Source organism: Magnolia sinica, chromosome 12 (assembly GCF_029962835.1).
Source record: "Magnolia sinica isolate HGM2019 chromosome 12, MsV1, whole genome shotgun sequence".
NCBI lineage: Eukaryota > Viridiplantae > Streptophyta > Magnoliopsida > Magnoliales > Magnoliaceae > Magnolia > Magnolia sinica.
In genome coordinates this window covers 17,003,189-17,020,851 of record NC_080584.1, presented here as the reverse complement: position 1 = coordinate 17,020,851, position 17,663 = coordinate 17,003,189, and the positions used below count along the sequence as shown (strand labels likewise).

General features: G+C 39.1%; 1 protein-coding gene across 2 annotated transcripts in view; it reads left to right on the top strand.

Moving 5' to 3' along the window:
- The window catches only part of LOC131221027 (probable gamma-aminobutyrate transaminase 3, mitochondrial), a 35,651-nt gene extending 25,797 nt beyond the window's left edge, over positions 1-9,854 (top strand). For both annotated transcript variants that reach the window (XM_058216103.1, XM_058216102.1), the window contains exons 13-19: positions 8-91; positions 173-260; positions 365-443; positions 2,101-2,191; positions 2,568-2,646; positions 6,169-6,284; positions 9,584-9,854. In XM_058216103.1, the coding sequence (XP_058072086.1) occupies positions 8-91; positions 173-260; positions 365-443; positions 2,101-2,191; positions 2,568-2,646; positions 6,169-6,284; positions 9,584-9,661 (615 nt within the window). In that variant the 3' untranslated portion in view covers positions 9,662-9,854. The remainder of the gene's footprint in view (positions 1-7; positions 92-172; positions 261-364; positions 444-2,100; positions 2,192-2,567; positions 2,647-6,168; positions 6,285-9,583) is intronic.
- Positions 9,855-17,663: the final 7,809 nt, after the last annotated feature.

Genomic DNA, 17,663 nt, shown 5'->3' with positions numbered 1-17,663 from the left:
TGGTCAGGTCATCTGTGCATTCGGAAGGTTAGGAACGATGTTTGGATGTGACAAGTACAATATAAAGCCTGACCTTGTCTCCTTTGCAAAAGTGAGCTCAGCTAGGATTTCACTAATGAGTAGTTCAACACCTATTAGAAAAAAGAATTGATTATGTTGACTGCTTTTCCAGGCTCTTTCATCTGCATATATGCCGATTGGTGCAGTTCTTGTAAGCCCCGAAGTTTCAGACGTCATAGATACTCAAAGCAACAAACTTGGTATTTATAGTTCTTCTTCATTGGGGACCCTCTCAGTGGAATCTGTTGGTCTATGAATGATCAAAATTCTGAGTTTTGCTTCCTTCTAATCTTGTGATTTTCAGGTTTGTTCTCTCATGGGTTTACTTACTCTGGCCATCCCGTATCATGTGCGGTTGCTTTAGAAGCACTCAAGATCTATAAGTATGTGATCTCCTGTCACTTCCCATTCTTTAAACACATAAAAGACTCGGCCACTCGACCTGACTCATTCGCCCCTTAGTAGAGTCGTGACTCATCCAGGTTAGGGGTGGCTCATGGTATCAAACTGGGTTGGGTCTGACCAAGTCCGAGTCAACTTTGACGAGTCGCATTAGGCTCGTCCAAGTCCCAAAATCATGGTTAAGCATCTACTTGGCCATGTGTACTGTGTTCGGTTGTCAAGCACTCACCTTTACCAATAAATAAAGTTTTTGTCAAAGAAAAGCAAAGAATTTGAAGGGTAAATTCTAGGGTGCCCAGCACAGCAGTTTACTTATCTGGTGTGGTGGACATGTTGCACAACTGTCCATGATCTGAAATGTCCGTCGGGTGGATCTGGAGTGGATTGGCCATGGTGGAAAGGTATTTCCGATCTGACACTTAATTGTCCAGCTGGTGAGCTTTGAACTGGAAAAGGTCCCACAAATTGAATAGGTAAGAACCAATTGGACAGGTAAGATTGTCCATTATGTATGATTTACTGAGAGTGGCCTGAGCATGGTGAGACCCACCCAATTAACGGTTCAGATTAAGGACCCTGTTGGGTCACTTCCATTACTCCAATTTGAGTGCATTGTACTAGTGCATTGGCACTTGTTGGTCATCTTAGATTTTCCCATCATTGAATGCTCTAGTGAGCAGTTACATTTGACACTATTTGAATGTAGTCTAAAACATAGTTCAAAAACTCAACTCGATGTCTAGCTGGATCTGGTTGGCTTGAAGAATTGATATAGTCTTGTATGACTTCCCTCAATATTTACTAATAATATTAAAATATTAGGAATAATAATGAATGTTTGAAATATGGTAAAGGATATAAAATAGCAAAAGTTGATAAAAGTCATGCTTAGTGCAATGGTATAATACCTTGGTTCTCCTAAGAGAGGTCTAGTTTCCAAAACTCTCCCACCACCCATAGTTTCACACCAAAAGAAAGAAAAAAAGAAAAAAGAAAAAAAGGTGCTTGACTTGGTGAGTGACTTGGCTGAGCCATTATGAGACGCGTTGAGTCAATCTAGTTTAGAAGTCAACTTGACAGGTCTCTAAAACTCAGCCTATTCATACTTAAAAGTCTATTTTCTCACTGACTCAGCTCAAAAGATTGCTGATTCTAGTTGACTTTGCAGAGCTTTGGATCAAGTCATTTTAGAACTATGATCTAATTGTCGAAGTGATAAAGTCCCTTGATATACATTGATACACCACACTCTGACAGCTTAAGCTTTTAGAGTGAATGGTTGTTTGACATGGTATTAGTGGAAGGTCCTATGTTCAAATCTAGAGAGCAGCAAATATGCCTCGCTAATATATTATTCTCCCACGGGGGGGTCAGGAAAAAATCAGGTCCGGCCCAGGGACCAGGAAATCAAGCCCGGTCTATTTATGGTGTGAGTGTCCCTCCACCCTTGTCAGTGTGTTCCCGTGCGGAGTTCCCACCCCACACGTGCAGGGGGGTGTTGAAGTGATAAAGTCCCTTGATATACATTGATACACCACACTCTGACAGCTTAAGCTTTTAGAGTGAATGGTTGTTTGACGCTAATCTGTCCCATTTGTTGTTTGGGATCTACTCATGTGTGTTCTTCGTGAGTCTCAGGGAACGAAATATTGTCGAGCAAGTCCGGAGCATATCTCCAAGGTTTCAAGATGGCATTAGAACATTTTCGGACAGTCCCATAATTGGAGAAGTACTATTTAAGTTTTTCTTTGATATGCAAAGGCTAATCTTTCTTTTTAAGTCTTACAAAGCATTTAAGGGCCTGTTGGATGCACTTCCGCAAAAGGGGGTTTTTGAGCCTGCTTTTTCGATTGACTCAACAAAAGCCAATTAGATTGGATTTCGTCAAGTCGGCTTTTTAGTGCCTACTTTGACGAGTGAAAGATAAGATGTGAGTTTGCAATGCGCATCCAAATACACGACATTGAACCCATGTGGCTCAAAATGGGGTTAAGGCCTCAAATGCCCCTTTCGAGGGTGTGCCCAAATGGGCCCTTATAATTGATTATAGAAGTGGTTAGGCATCTGTATGCCATGCTTAATGAGAGTGACTTGTTCACATGCAGATAAGAGGGACTGGGTTGATTCTTGGGACTGAGTTCACTGACAACAAGTCACCTAATGATTTATTCCCTCCTGAGTGGGGTAAGGTCCTGATTTTATGTTGTTTCATTTGCATCTGAATGGGAGAAACATGATGTTGATGTTGATGAAACCAGAGATAAATAGCTTGCATTAATAGATAAGCATAAAGATCGTTTCCTTCAACAGTGGCTGTAAAGTTATACCAAGAGTCCATTTGGATGTGCTGCAGAATGTAAATGCAATCGAATGCAGCTCCAGCCCACACGAGCTTCGTGTGAGAGTTGTTTCTCACATCCTGCAAAATGCAGATGATGGAAGTGCCAATCGCTCCTATATGCTCCCAAAAATGAGAATATGATGGTAGCAGGCTGGATTTTTTCTTATAATCCCAGTCTTATTTGGGTTAGATGATTGCAATGGTCTGCACTCAGAGAACATTCCAAATGGGCCCCAAAAGTTTCTTTTGTTATCACAGGAGGGGCTAGGATAACTCCTTATGGTTACCCACTTGAATAAACTTGGGCTTCAGAATCCCGGTCCATGCGATCACTGTACAGTCTCTTGCGGAACTCTTCATGAGCATGAAGATGTTTTACTACAATGACATTGACTCCTTTATGATTTACATACATATGCATGGACTCCATTTGTAATCATAGCGTGTATATTTCAGTATTCTCTATATCATCATTCATAATATAGGTGCTGAATTTTATCTACACCGACTAGAGACTAAGGGAATGTGAAATTTTTTGTTAATCCATCACCGAAATTTCAATTTACAGGAAACATAGTGGAAACTGAAACAAAAAGAAGTTAGAAGAGGAGGAAATGGCCACAATATTTCCTCACAGGAATACCATGTTAAGAAAACCAAATTCTCTCAACAAACTCATGCTCAACCTTTTGCTAGAATGCACCTCTTTTCTCTCTCAAATCCTACAACATTCTCTAATCCAAGGGGATAGCCCAAACTGTTTGTTTTTTTTTCCTTTATAAATTTTGAGAAAGGTAACTCCATTAGAAAAGAACAACAAGCAACAAGAACCAAAAGGACAAAGGAAGCATCAGACCTACTCATAATTTCTAAGATACCCTTTTACTGGAATGCATTTGCCATCATTAATTTCTAACCAAGTAACTAGCAAGCTACTCAAATTTTTATTTTTTTAATTGGATATGAATAACATATGATAGATTCGTAGGGCTGCATGAATGTGGTTGAAGTGTAGAGTCTTTGTAATCTTCCCACTTTCTTTGTTCATTTCAGAGAATTATAGTTACATGGAATTTGGATGCGAAAAGAAATAAAGCTATGACTTGTTGTAGCAAAAATTTGCTCGTTCTAAGTGTTTCCATCTTTCAATGAATTGGTGGTTAGTTTTCCAAGAATAAACAAAGCTAAACCCTTATGCACAGTAATAGCAACTCGTGAAAGAAAAAAAAAAAAAAAAATCATGTATCAACAAAAGAGGGAATGACAGGAAGATTTGCCCTCAACAATAGGTGAATTATCGGTTATTTATGTATTGATTGAGACGTAAAGTGCATTGATATTCCTAGAATGTCGAAGTAGGGCCCAACGTTAAGTGATCCCAATATCTGATGTGACTCCACTGTGTATGGGTGATGCCCCAAAACATCTCCTAAATGGGAGATTGGAACCTCTCAATTAATGGCCTATGAATCGATGATTGAGAAGGCAGAGGTCCCCCCCCCCCCCAAGAAAAAAAAAAAGGCTAACCAAAACCCAACAAACCTAACCCAAGTTTGGTTGGGGTTGACAAGGTCCTCAGATCGGTTGTAAAGCCCCAACTTGATTTGAAATCGGTTTCAGTTCAGGTTGGGTTGGGACTTGGGAATAATGACATGTATTTGGGTTGAATTGGGTCGGGCCAGTTAAGGGCTGAGTGTGGAGGAATTCAAGTTGGGTTTGGGTTGGGCATCTTGGGTTGGGTCGGGCTTTGGTTGACCCTCAACTCGACTCATCCCGCCAAAGTTGCACCCATAATGGCTAGGATCTTCTGTTTACAGAAACTTTTGGCATATCTTCCATCCAAAACTCTTGATCACCAGCCATATGCCCCACTTGTCGTCTTAATGCCTCAGGACCTATAATTTCTCATAAGAAGAATACTTAAATACTTCCCAGACCAACTTCTTAAGGCTTATGCATTTCCTCAAGATAGGTTTTGGGGTCTTGCCTTCTGCCTTTTTGAAAATATTGACTACGAGCCCTATTTTTGTAACCAATGTTTGCAAATTGACCGATACGTCAATATTGCATGGTCCAAGGGGGAATTATAAAATTCCCCCGGATTGATGAAAATATTGCACTTGTCGTTTATATGTCATCTATTCATGGATATATCGCAAAATATCCCATTGCTCCCTTACAAATATTCCTTCATATCATTGATATATGCAATATGTATGGACCATATCGAGGCAGGACACTGCTTTTCCGAAAAACTGAAAAATATGAAGAAAAAAAAAATCCCAAAACTCCAGTTCTCCTCATTTTTTTTGTGGAATCCTCTATAGTAGGATTTAGACAACTTATTTTGAGTTGTTTAGCGAGAAATCAAAGTTTGGGCGGAGAAATTGCAATGGAAGAGTGGAAATGGGCCAGAGTCTATTCCATAATATTTTTGTGATTTTGTTTGTTTTTATATAACTTTTTTACATAAGTTTAGTAGAAATAAGTTACTAAATCATAATTATGCATATTTTTCATGCAAAATCATGGATTTGAAGCTTCAATTTTTGAATTTGCAAAAAGTAGAATATTTTGGAGAAAATTCGAAAAGCTTCTGTTTTTACCCATTTAAATTACAAGTCAGGTCTCAAAATATCAATGGGCTCTACCCATAGCTGATGTATGGATCTAAAAAAATCAATGGGCACTATCGGTAGCCGATGTATAGATTGGAGACGGCTTCTTGAATATTTTGAAAAAAAGATTATTTTTAATTTAAAATGGTGAACATAGTTAAAATATCAATTTTTAAATTTTGTTGAAGCATTTTTGCATCTTTTTTTCATTTTTAGATGTACTTATATTGTATGATTTATGAATTATATGAACTCTTTTTGGATATTAGGTGCATCACTTCTGTCAAAAGTGCATATTTTAGGAACCATATACCCTAAGAACTTATTATGCACATACTTATTTTTTGTAATGTTTTGAGTTCTAAGTGTGTATTCATGTCTCTTTTAATACCTCTTAAAGTTTCATTCAAAACTTTCATCTTTTTCCCAATGTTTCCAAATGTTCCCTCAGACAATACATTCCCAGAAACATGTGATATTTCCCTTGCGATACTAATATTTTTTTGTATCCCATGGGTGTGATACATGAGTTAATACCGACATGTGATATTTCCCTTGCGATACTGATATTATTTTGTATCCCAAGGGTGCAATACATGAGTTCATACCGATACCTTGAACACTGCTTGTAACATTGATTTATCACTAATATGCAAATGTATTTCTACCAGTAATTTGTCATCTTTTTCTTGTGCCAGTTACTAACTCTACTGGTGTGTGCAATGATTTTATATATGCTGATGACAGGGGTAGGTGCGATTTTTGGAGCAGAATGTGAGAAACGTGGGATGTTAGTTCGAGTTGCTGGGGATAACATAATGATGTCTCCTCCATTTATAATAAGCCCTGAAGAAGTTGACGAGGTAACAAAGATTGTTCTATTTCATGTAACGAGACTCTATTTATCAAACGACCACCATGTTTTGGACCCAGTCATTGGATTAGCCACCATGATATTGAGATGGAAAATGTCATTTAAGTTCCCACCTTTTGATTCATGTGCAAGTTCTTTTTCCTCTACTTTTAGTTCTAGAACGGACTGAAAAGAATGGTTAAAGGACTCGGCCTGTCGGACTGACTTGTCTGGTCTCGAGTCACGTTGCAGCTCACTTGAGTCAGGTGAATCGGCCTGACTTGCTCGAGTGGGGTGACTTGTTGTATTGAATTGATCAGATATCTGATCAATTTCAGGTCAACTCTGATGAGTCACATGGGACTCGGCCGAATCTTAAAACCATGCCAAAAAATACTAGTATGAAAGTGGAAGAAAGGGGCATATGCATCATGTGGTTTTATATACTAGCTTTCTATGAAGCACGACCAAGTCCAAGCCATGAACTAAGGGCCTGAATCCATGATCTAAGGAATTGGGCATGCGCAGGATGAGACCCACCATATAGATGCTCAGCCCACTGCCCAGATGGACTGGGCCTACTCATTGGGCTCATCATCATCGTCATCTGAGCCTTATGCAAACTAATTGGGGTTGGACACATGAATCCTTTTCTGCCATTCCACACTATTAAGGGCCATTACTTCAGTTAGATTATAGGTCACCAAATCTTTTCTTACCACCTCCACCTTTGTCCTTTTGGGCCTTGAACTTGTATCAGCTCACCCCTTTTAACCAGCGTGGTTCATGGTCTTTATTGCACATGACCAAACCATCAAAGTCTACTTTCCCTCATCTTATTATCTACTGGTGGGTGCTACTCCTAAGTTCCCTCGAATGCATTCTTTTCTAATTCTATACTTCCTTGTCTTGCCACTCATCCATCTCAACAATTCTCATTTCAGCTACACATCCTGTGAATATGTTGTTTGTTAACAGCCCGACATTCTATCCCATAAGCATGGTTGGTCTTATAGTTATCCTATAAAAAATTTCCTTCCATTTGAGTCGTAAACAAAGATCACACGAAACTCCAAAGGAACATCTCCATTTCTTCCACCTCGCTCGAATTCTATGGGCAACATCCTTCTCTATCCGTCCACTCTCATGAATTATCGATCCAAGACATCAGAAGTTGGTAAACTTCTTCGTTAGCAATCATAACTAATTCCTGATTCCCACTCCTATTGTTTTTAAAATTACACTCCATACTCTGTTGTAGTCTGACTAATTTTAGATCCTTTATATTCTAAAGCACCTCTCCATAAATCTAGCTTTGCATTTATGGCCTCTGTTGTCTTGTTAATCAAAACTATGTCATCTGCAAACAACATACACTGTGGGATCTCTTCCAGCAAATGCCTTGCTAACTTGTTTATAACCAAGGCAAAAAGGTACAGACTCAATGCTCACTTGTCTCTTCACTAGTGGTCCTCACACTTGTTACTGCTCCCTCATACATATCCTTAATCATGTCAATATATTCTCTTGAAACTCCTTTCTTTCTCAACACCCCCTAGATTAACTCTCTAGGGACCCTATCACATGCTTTCTCTAGGTCAATAAAGACCATGTGGAGATCCTTCCTCCTCCCCCTATATTTCTCCATCAATTGTCTAAGTAGGTAAATTGCTTTAGTGGTAGGCCTCCATGGCACGAAACCAAACTAATTGTTTGCAACATTCATCTCCTACCTCAGTCTTTATCTCAATCATACTCTCCTAAATTTTCATAGGATGTCTTATAAGTTTAATTCCATAATAATTAGTGCAACTTTGTTTCTCCTTTGTTCTTATAAATGGGCACCCATGTATTTTTCCTCCATTTGCCTAGTATTTTCTTCGATCTTATAATCTTGTTTGAAGAACTTTGTCAACCAAAATAACCTAGTATCTCCTGTACGCATCTTTCTAAAAGCTTCTTCACTTCAGAAAGCCTAATCCTACTGAAGTATTTATGGTTCAAGATATCATTTGAATTTATGGTTCCTTTTATCCTTATGTTGAATTTATGGTTCTTTTTATCCTTTGTTGTTAGAGTGGTTGTTATTTAACAAGTTCTGAAAATAGCTTCTCTACCTTTTGATTGATCTCATTGTTTTTTACTAGTACCATATGGTTATCGTTCTTAATACATCTATCATGATCTAGGTCCTCATGCTTCCTTTCTCTCATTTTGCATATTTGAAGACATCTTTCTCACCTTCTTTTGTCTCCAATCTATTGCAAAGATTATAATCAATCTTATGTTTAGCCTCACCTACTATACTCTCTTAGCAATCTTTTCGGCATTTCTATATATATATATATAAAATAGAAAATAATAATAATAATAATAATAATAAAATCATCATTTCTAGTCCCTTACCAGGCTTTGAAACCTGAACGTTTCTTGTGAATAGCTCTTTGTACATGGTGATTCTTCCACTAAGTTTCCTCATATGATTGGCCTTTCCCTCTAGATACTTGTACCCCTAAAACATCTTTTACCGCTTTCTAAATGCACTCAGCCATCTTATTCTACATCATGTCTTCCACTTTCTTTCTTTTATCAATTTATGTCTAAATGATATTATTCTCTCTTTTTAAATTCCACCACCTAGTTTTTAGATGCCTATTAATTTCACTCTATTTCTTCATCTATTAATAAAAACTCTCTCTCTCTCTCTCTCTCTCTCTCTCTCTCTCTCTCTCTCTCTCTCTCTCTCTCTCTCTCTTTCTCTCTCCTTGCTAGAACTAGATTGTATCAAAGAAAGCATCCCCCGTCTCATTTCTTCTCCCAAAACCATATCCTCGATGTATGCTCTCATATCCTCTACTTTCGTTTACCAGATAACCATTTAAGTCTCCTCCTACAAATATCCCCTCTCTATTCATAATTCATTGCATGAGTCCTTCTATGTACTCCCAAAATGGTCTTTTGATTCCTATCCTCTATCCCTACCTGCAATGCATGTCCACTAATAACATTGACTATCACTTACTCTCTTAACATCGAACTTCATCCTTTAAGTCATTATCTACCAATATCCATACCCCATTTTTATTATTAACATTTCCTATATACTAAAGTTTATATCCATCAATTTGTCTAGTTTTAACCCCTTTCCGCTCGGGTAACCATGTAAAAAGTCGCACTAATAAAACAATTCTAAGCATCTGATCAATGGCCTATAAAATGGATGGTTAATATCACTATTTCAGCCCATCTGGTTGATGACCCATATATCAGCCTATGGCTTCGTAATGCTTAAAAAACTGTGATTTGCAGCTAATAAGCCTCTATGGAGAAGCACTTAAAGCTACAGAAGAGAAGGTGAAAGAACTCAAGTCCAAGAAAAACCAGTAGTGAAAGATGGTCAGCTGAAGATCTTTGGCGCCTTTCTCTTTCGCAGCTGGCAGATGATGGCGAAAAATGTCGTTTGTGGAAATAAAAGTATAATGCTTGTGAGACAGATGCTGATTAGTATTTCAACTTGCTTGGATACTCAGGTGGGCCATCTACCTTTTTTCTTATATTGTAATTATGGTTGGAAGTTTGAGATCTGTGTTCAACTCATCCGACTCAGTGAGTTGTGATTTTCTTGGGCCTTGTTTCTTGGAAGTCATAAATGTGTGCAACATCTGAGCTTTCCATCAAGTGGGCCTAAGGTTTTAAAACTTGGGTTTGGAGTTTGATTTGTCGTGGTATCGGACCGACTCATATATGATACAGGATGGGTTGCCTGGATGAAAGAAAAATTATATTTTATATGAGACCAGTCCCAATTCCGTTGGTACTCATCCGCAAATCAGTCTGACTAGATCAGAAATGGTCTTAGTCGGTGCATATCATCTCATTCATCCCAATTTAGAACATTGCCAATTTGGGACTGAGTCACCCGGTTGTAACGCATAGGTGGTACGATTCAGACCGGTTCCCACCAAAACCAATATAAATCGGCCGATACCAAGTCAATGTTGAACAATATTTGAAAGCATGGGTGGTCCACACTTATTATTTTCATAAACAAGGCCATTTCACTACTCAAGTGGGCCAGATTGTACAAAGCTAGGGCTAGACTCCTATGTTAGTTTTGCACTGTTTATAAATGGCAGTGATTCATCCTCACTTATCCCAGCTGTCTGGGCCATCCAAATTAAAGTGTTGTTGATGGAGTGTATCTTGAAAATCCCACTGATCAAGCATTCCTAACCATCCAATTAATGCTATTAAATGGATGGTGAAAAGTAAAATAGTGAGTGGTTCCAATTCAAAGGGGAAAATCAGTTGGATAGTATTATCTTCTCAGTGTAAATTTTCAGTTATCCTCCCTCCACGGTTTGGTCATTGATTTGGACGGTCTTGATCGCATTCCAACTATGCCCAGTGTACTCTCAATGATGCAAAATAACATAGGGGCCCACTGTGGATGGTTCATGGACGGTTTTCTTAGATGGGAAAATCCTAACCTTTCAATTAGTGACCTGCAAATGGATGGTTAAGAAGGAGAATGTAATCAGTACACAAGAAAGGCCAGAGACTTGTGGGGCAGCCATGATGATCTATGGTTTGGATAGTTCAACCTGGGGCCCACTTTTACAAACTGAATATGCACTGGTCCAGCATTGTATGGTGTATGCAGCACCCTTCATTTTCAGCCCGTACCAGTGGGCCATGTTTTAGTTATCTTGACCATTGATTTGATGATCGTCACATTAGATAGCCCGTGCCCCAAGGATCTCTTGGTACAGATTGGGCAGCCTCCAAATAGACGGCTAAGAAAAGAGATATAAGAATGGACCAACAAGATCAAAAGGCCGTGGATGGTAGGATCTCCAAAGTGGGGCGTGGTCCTTCCATCAGTTTTCAATGGACCGGGCTGGCCTGTCTGTTTTCTGGGCCCGGGCTTGGATGGAAATATCAGCCCAGGCTTAAAATTTATGCCCGTTTATTAAATCAGGCTGGGCTCGAGCTGTCTAAGAGCATGTCCTGGTGCCCGTTTAGGGGGTCAGGGGCATTTTCGTCATGTATCATGCGTGGTGGGGCATTCTCATTTCTCAATGAATAGCCTAGAGCTGGGCATCGAGTGGAGTCAGACTGAGTTAGGGCTGACTCGACTCGATCTAGTTTTGAAATAGGCCTAACCCGAACTCGATCCGAATCGGCATTAAGTCCAGCATGACTGACCCAATCTGAGTCTAATCTGGCCTGGACTGATCCAGACCGAGTCTGACCTGGTCAGAAGTACCGTGTCGGGTCGAGTTGGCACCGAGTCGGATCGAGAGATGGAGGAGGGTGGTGGTGGGTGGTTGTCGGGCTTGGAAGAGGAGGATGAGGGAGGGAGAGAGTTTAGGATCGGGTTGGGGTCGCAGCACGGATAGGGTTAAAGATAGTTGGAAATTGGGTTTTATTTTTAATTTTTATATATATACCCAAACCTGAGTCGAGTTGGGTTTCGGATCAAGTCAAGTTCGACCAGGTCGAGTTTCGGGTCGAGTTACTGGGTAACTTGGACTCGACTTGGTTTGAGTTCGGATTGGGTGAAGCCTACTCATTTCTGACCGACTCACCTTGGTTCAAACCGATTCACCCATTCGATTCGAGTTGAGTCGAGTCAGTCGAGTCGAGCCATCCCATGCCCAGCTCTAGAATAGCCTGGATCTTTCCCAAAAGTCGATGGCTGGGCTCATGCTTGGGCCCAGGCCTAGGTTTGGACAATCTCTGTGGGCCCATGTCAGCCTGTCAAAAACCCTATCAGTCCATGATAGCCACTTTAGATCATGCCTGGGGCAATGAAACGACAAAAATGCCCTCATCGACGTGGTTTGATCATGACATCCAACAGATTCATCCTTCCATAATGTATAAACCAACAATCAGGTTGATCTAATCATAATGTATGTCACACATATTTTAAGGGTGTATATTATCTCTATGGTGTGGCCCGCCTGATAGTTGGATTGGCCTGATTTTTGGTTTGTACGATCACAATTATGGGATGCACCAATTGGATGGGTTGGATGTTGTACACATCACGTGGTCCCACAATGCATCAACTCTAACACCTTTTAAAGAATTGTAAATGAGAGCATTTTAGTTATTTTACTCAAAAGAAAAGTGAGGCCCACCAGATTATTCCCGTTCAGACTAGTGGGTCCATCTATGGGAAGATACTCAAGAACATAACATTGAGGGGTTGCAATGGCTTGGACTAGGGTAACCTGCTCCTTGTATCCTAAGCTCTAGCCCAGGCCCTACAATTTAGGCAAGGCTAACTTGCATGGAAAAGAGTTAAATGATCAAATGTTTGAAACAGTATAATCTATGAATCTTCTTAGTGGCATCCTCCATCTTCCACACAAGACCCTACATCCTTCATCCACAATAAATCCCCTCTTATAAACAATTTAGATTATTGGAATATGACCCTTGTCCATCCTTGAAACATGGCCTAGTATAGGCTTCACAAGCCATTGTTGCACAATGTCCTTACTCTTTACACTCTTTACACCTAACTAATCATGGCTAAATATAACAGTTCAAAAGATGCCACATGGCAACCATGTCACACATGGTGTATACAACTTCAAAGGTAATGAAATAGATACATACATTTATGGGAGTATTACATGCTATAAATTCTATTGAAAGTAACTTTTAACCAGAGTCTCCAGAAAAAACTCTTAGCTTGCATTAAATGCTAAAGAGTCTCATCAAAGCAATTCTTTGCAAAGCTTTCTATGCAAAAAGCCCCGTGGCGTCAAGACTTCGGTAACGCTTCCAATGCACGTTGCGAGATGAGAATGGTAGGCGGAGATGATTTTTTTTTTTTTGGTATATGTGAAATGCTATAGGCCGCACTCACATATAAACCCAAGAGGATTTGCCCCGTCAACTAGTTTAGTCTCTCATGCTGTCGTACTCTACTTAAGGCCATTGTCTCTGAGGTTTATAAAAGCGGTATTTGAAGAAGAGCCCGAGGCCCTCTCACAAATAATCAATTAAATCTCTACAGTTCTATGTTGCTTATCACTCTTGTCCTCTATGGCCCTTTATTAATTTAATTTATTAACTTAGTCACTTCACTTTTGTCTAGCTATGCTGTAGCAAGTTCGAAACCATTAGTTTAACTTAGTTTTACTATTATCCAATACAACATTACAGTACACATTTAGAAGTAGGTTAAATATCTATGACCTTATTATTGGCTCCCATCGTTTATTGAGTTCTTTCTTGATACATCGTCAGTTACATCCTGCCGACTTCATGTCACAAACATCCTCATGAACCTCTGGTAGTTTTCACAACCTTGTTGCCATCACAAGCAATAGTAGGTGCTTAGGCTTTTCAATAAAACAAGAGACCACACGTAACAAATGCTCATATTCGGTTAACATGTGTGATTAGGATAGTGCACGTGTACAAAATTCGTACTTGACTCGAGTTCAATTGAACGATAGTAACCCTAGTGCTAAAATAGACCGATTAAGACCAAATCCATGGGATTGGCCACCTTCTCAGCCACCAATTATTACAACGATCAAGCGATTTAAAAGATCATGGGCTAATCCTCCTGAGTTGATTTTTCTTACATTGTATTAAGGCTTTTCTTTCAATGGTGATGACATGCCTTGCATTTCTCAATAGATCAATGATGGATGGACATAATTAAAAATAGAAAGGCTAATAATGCCTATTTTATTAATTTGTATTTGCGGTTTAGTACAATAAGCAGATGAACAAAATAAGTAGAGAAAGGAAAGAAATACCTATGATCACCTATATGGATAAACAATCGAAGTAGATGGTTAAGAAAATGTGACCGATGGTTTGATCTTCCAAGTAAGGACTTGGTTGACCAAATGATCCAATGATAGTAGGTCGTGGATATTTATATTACTCCTAAGCATACTATAATAATGACATTGGACAATAACGATTTAAGCTAACCTAAACTTTGGATGTTCTGCAGCATGGCTGGACATAAGTGAAGGAACTAGAAATTAAGATAAGTAACGTTGCACTATATAGGTTGATTGTGTTTAGCATGGGCCTTGAGCTCTTCATCGTGTATTCCTTGTATAACTCAAGAGTAGGCAAATCATTGATGGGTTTCTAGTTGGTATAGGATCCTTGGCAATCACAATGCGCAGTTGTTTTTTGATTTTTTCAACATGATCAAAGAAATCTTCAAAGGTCACGTTATTAAACCAATTTCAAATCTTCTTGCCAGCATAACTATAAAGATCCATGGATATTATAGTATCGGTTTAACTAGATCCAAATTCCTCATGATGTTATTGATTTCTTTCCTCTTTGAAAAGAATTCACTTCTTGAACTTTTGTAATTATTGCGAGAGCATCAATCTTCTCTAAGAGGATCTTCCATTTTGGAAGGATTGTGTGAGATGGGCCTTGCCGAGCATATCCAATTTTTGATAAGATCCCTATCTCGGTGGGCCTCTATAGACTTGTCGAGTACGCTATTTCGACAACACATGCCACTCATGTTAGGGCTACATGCTACTTGTAACAATTTACCGTTCTCATTTTGGCAGGCGACATTCCATTGAAGGATATGGGACAAAAGATATCCTCAGTTTGCAATTAGGATTTCATTTAACATTTAATAGGTAGTACCGATAAGTGGTGGCATCTCATTGGTCCATGTGGATGTGCTAGGACAAGTGTAACAACGTATATTTAATATCTTTCTGCTTAGTTTTATTTTTTATTTGTTGATCATACTGTTTTAACATTTTAATCAATAAAATTAATGATGCAGCCTTATTTTTAATTCTGTCAAATCCGTATTGTTTTATTGACAAACTTGTTCGATCCGCTATAACAATTGAAAGAAAAATTCTTGATTCCAAGGTAAACAAATCCCGTTTAAAAGGATTAACCCTCACATTCTAAAATTGCTTGATTGCTATAACAATTGGTGACTAAATAGTCAAGTCAATCCTTATACATCTAGTCCTAATATGGCTAGTTCGATGGCTGAGATCACAAGCGTTCAATTGATTAGAGTCGAACATGTCTTCGACATGCTCGACACTAAATCTAATTGCATATGTTTGACCAAGTTCGGGCCATTCATAACACGTTTGCCCATGCATCCGGATTGAACAACAACACCTACTATTATATTCTAGGCAAGCTACATGCCGAACGGAGAGAACTCTAAAAATGCCAATCAAGTAAAGCTGTGTGCATTTTGTGAGTGATATTTAAACTGTATGTAAGACAACCACAATTTTTGTTTTCCAAACTATCCCCAACTTTATTTAAAATGTCTTTACATGTTTTTAAAAATCTAAAATTTTTTGCCCTGCGAAACTAGTTGTGGTGCAAAAAATTTGCAAAAGTTGCTTGTGTCATATATAGCAATAAGGAAAGTGGAACATGCAACATGTATATAGAGGAGGGAGTGGATTGGGTGTAGGTCTGGCCTCACTCAAGACAGTGCAACCCTTACTGTGGGAGCCGACCTTGCTGTATCTACTCTATATCCATGTTGTCGGTCTAATTTTTTGGATCATTTTAGAGCATGAGCCCAAAAATAAATCAGATCCAATTATGGCTGGACCATGCCGTAGGAAAAAAGTGATTGACCATTAATAGGCCAAAAAAGTTTTGAATCAAGTTGATATTTGTTTTTTTTTTTTCCTAATCTAGGTTCATGTGAGGTAATCAATACGTTAGATGGCAAATAAACATTATGGTGGGTCCTGGGATGTTTTTAATAGTGGGGCATTTAATCACCACTATTTCCTATAATACGATCCACCTGAGATTTAGAACTTCATTTTTGGGCTCATCATCTAAAATGATTTGGCATGATGGATGGATGGAGTGGATAGAAGACATACATCATGGTGAGCTCTACAGTAAGGACCACACTTAATTTGCTTTCACAAAGGATGGGGGAGAGAAAAATTAACTAAAATAAAAAGGGAAGAAACAAAGGATAAATAATAACAAAAGTTTGAGCAACATAGAGATAGAATGGGGCTCATGGTTTCAAAGGTAGGCAACTCATCTCCATATTTTCTTTTATTATGGCCCAATCAAACCTAAGATCTACCTTTGTTTTTAGGCTAATGTCCTAATATAACCAAACTCAACAAATTTATGATATGGATTTTCATGTTAATCATAGTGGGCTCTATTAAGCCTTTGTTATAAGTCTCACTTTTAGACGTAGAGGTGTACACGAGTCGATCCGAGTCGAGCTTGTCACAGCTCAACTCGGCTCAGCCACTTGCCGACCCCAGCTCGAACTCGGCTTGGCTCGGTCCTCGAGCCTGACTGGCCAGCTCGGCTTGGCTTGATCAATGGCTCAGGCTAGCTTGATCCGAGTTCGAGCCAAGATCGAGCCGCGTTTGCCTCTGCGGCATTTTCACAAACACATGGATTGTATCTCAAATTTTTACTGTTTGTAAAACAGCGGCAGCGGTTTTTACAGGTATTTCATCAAACACCTCATAGACAACATGAAAAATCAAGGAAAAGGGGTATTTGTTTTACATACATATCTTCCTTGCCACCAGCCAACACTTGGTTAACTTATTTCATCAAACAATTGGTATGGATTTGGGTTAACGGACAGCTGAGAGGACGAACGGGTTAGGGTTGGGCGAATGGGTTAGGATTTGTGCGCTCATTGCCACTGGGGTTAGGGTTGGGCGAATGGGTAAGGTTTTATTTATTTATTTATTTATTTATTTAAAACTTATCTATACTCGACTCAAAAATCGATTCGAGCCTAATCGAGTCGAGTCGAGTCCAGCTAGGTCTAGCTCGGACTTGACTCGAAATGTTTCGAGCTCATTAAAACTGGCTTGACTTGGCTTGAGCAGAGTTTCGATCCTAGTTGGGTCAAGCTTTTTCGAGTCAATCCGAGGGAGCTAACAAGATAACTCAACTCGTGTACACCTCTAGTTAGATGTGGCAACACACAAGAAGGAAGAGAAATTCGAGCAGGTTATTTACATGAGCTAAAAAGATGAGAATAACTCATACATGCCTTTTATGAATGAAATTCGATCTATATATCTAAAAACAACCACATTTTCAAAATTTTAAAATACCTGACTTTATGTAAAATAATTTCACATGCACTTTCAATATTATTAGCTTCTAAAACCAATTCGGATGTCTACTCTCAACTATTTTCCATAGTGATGCCCACTTCATTCATGGTTTGGCATGAGTTTTAAGCCCATGGCCCACCATGAGATGGTGCATTGATGGGGGTGGATGTCCAAACACACACCATCACGGTGCCCATGGAGCTTGATGTTATGGGAAGCCACTTTTTCCTTAGGAGTAGATAGACGTGGACAGATGAATGTAGTGTTGC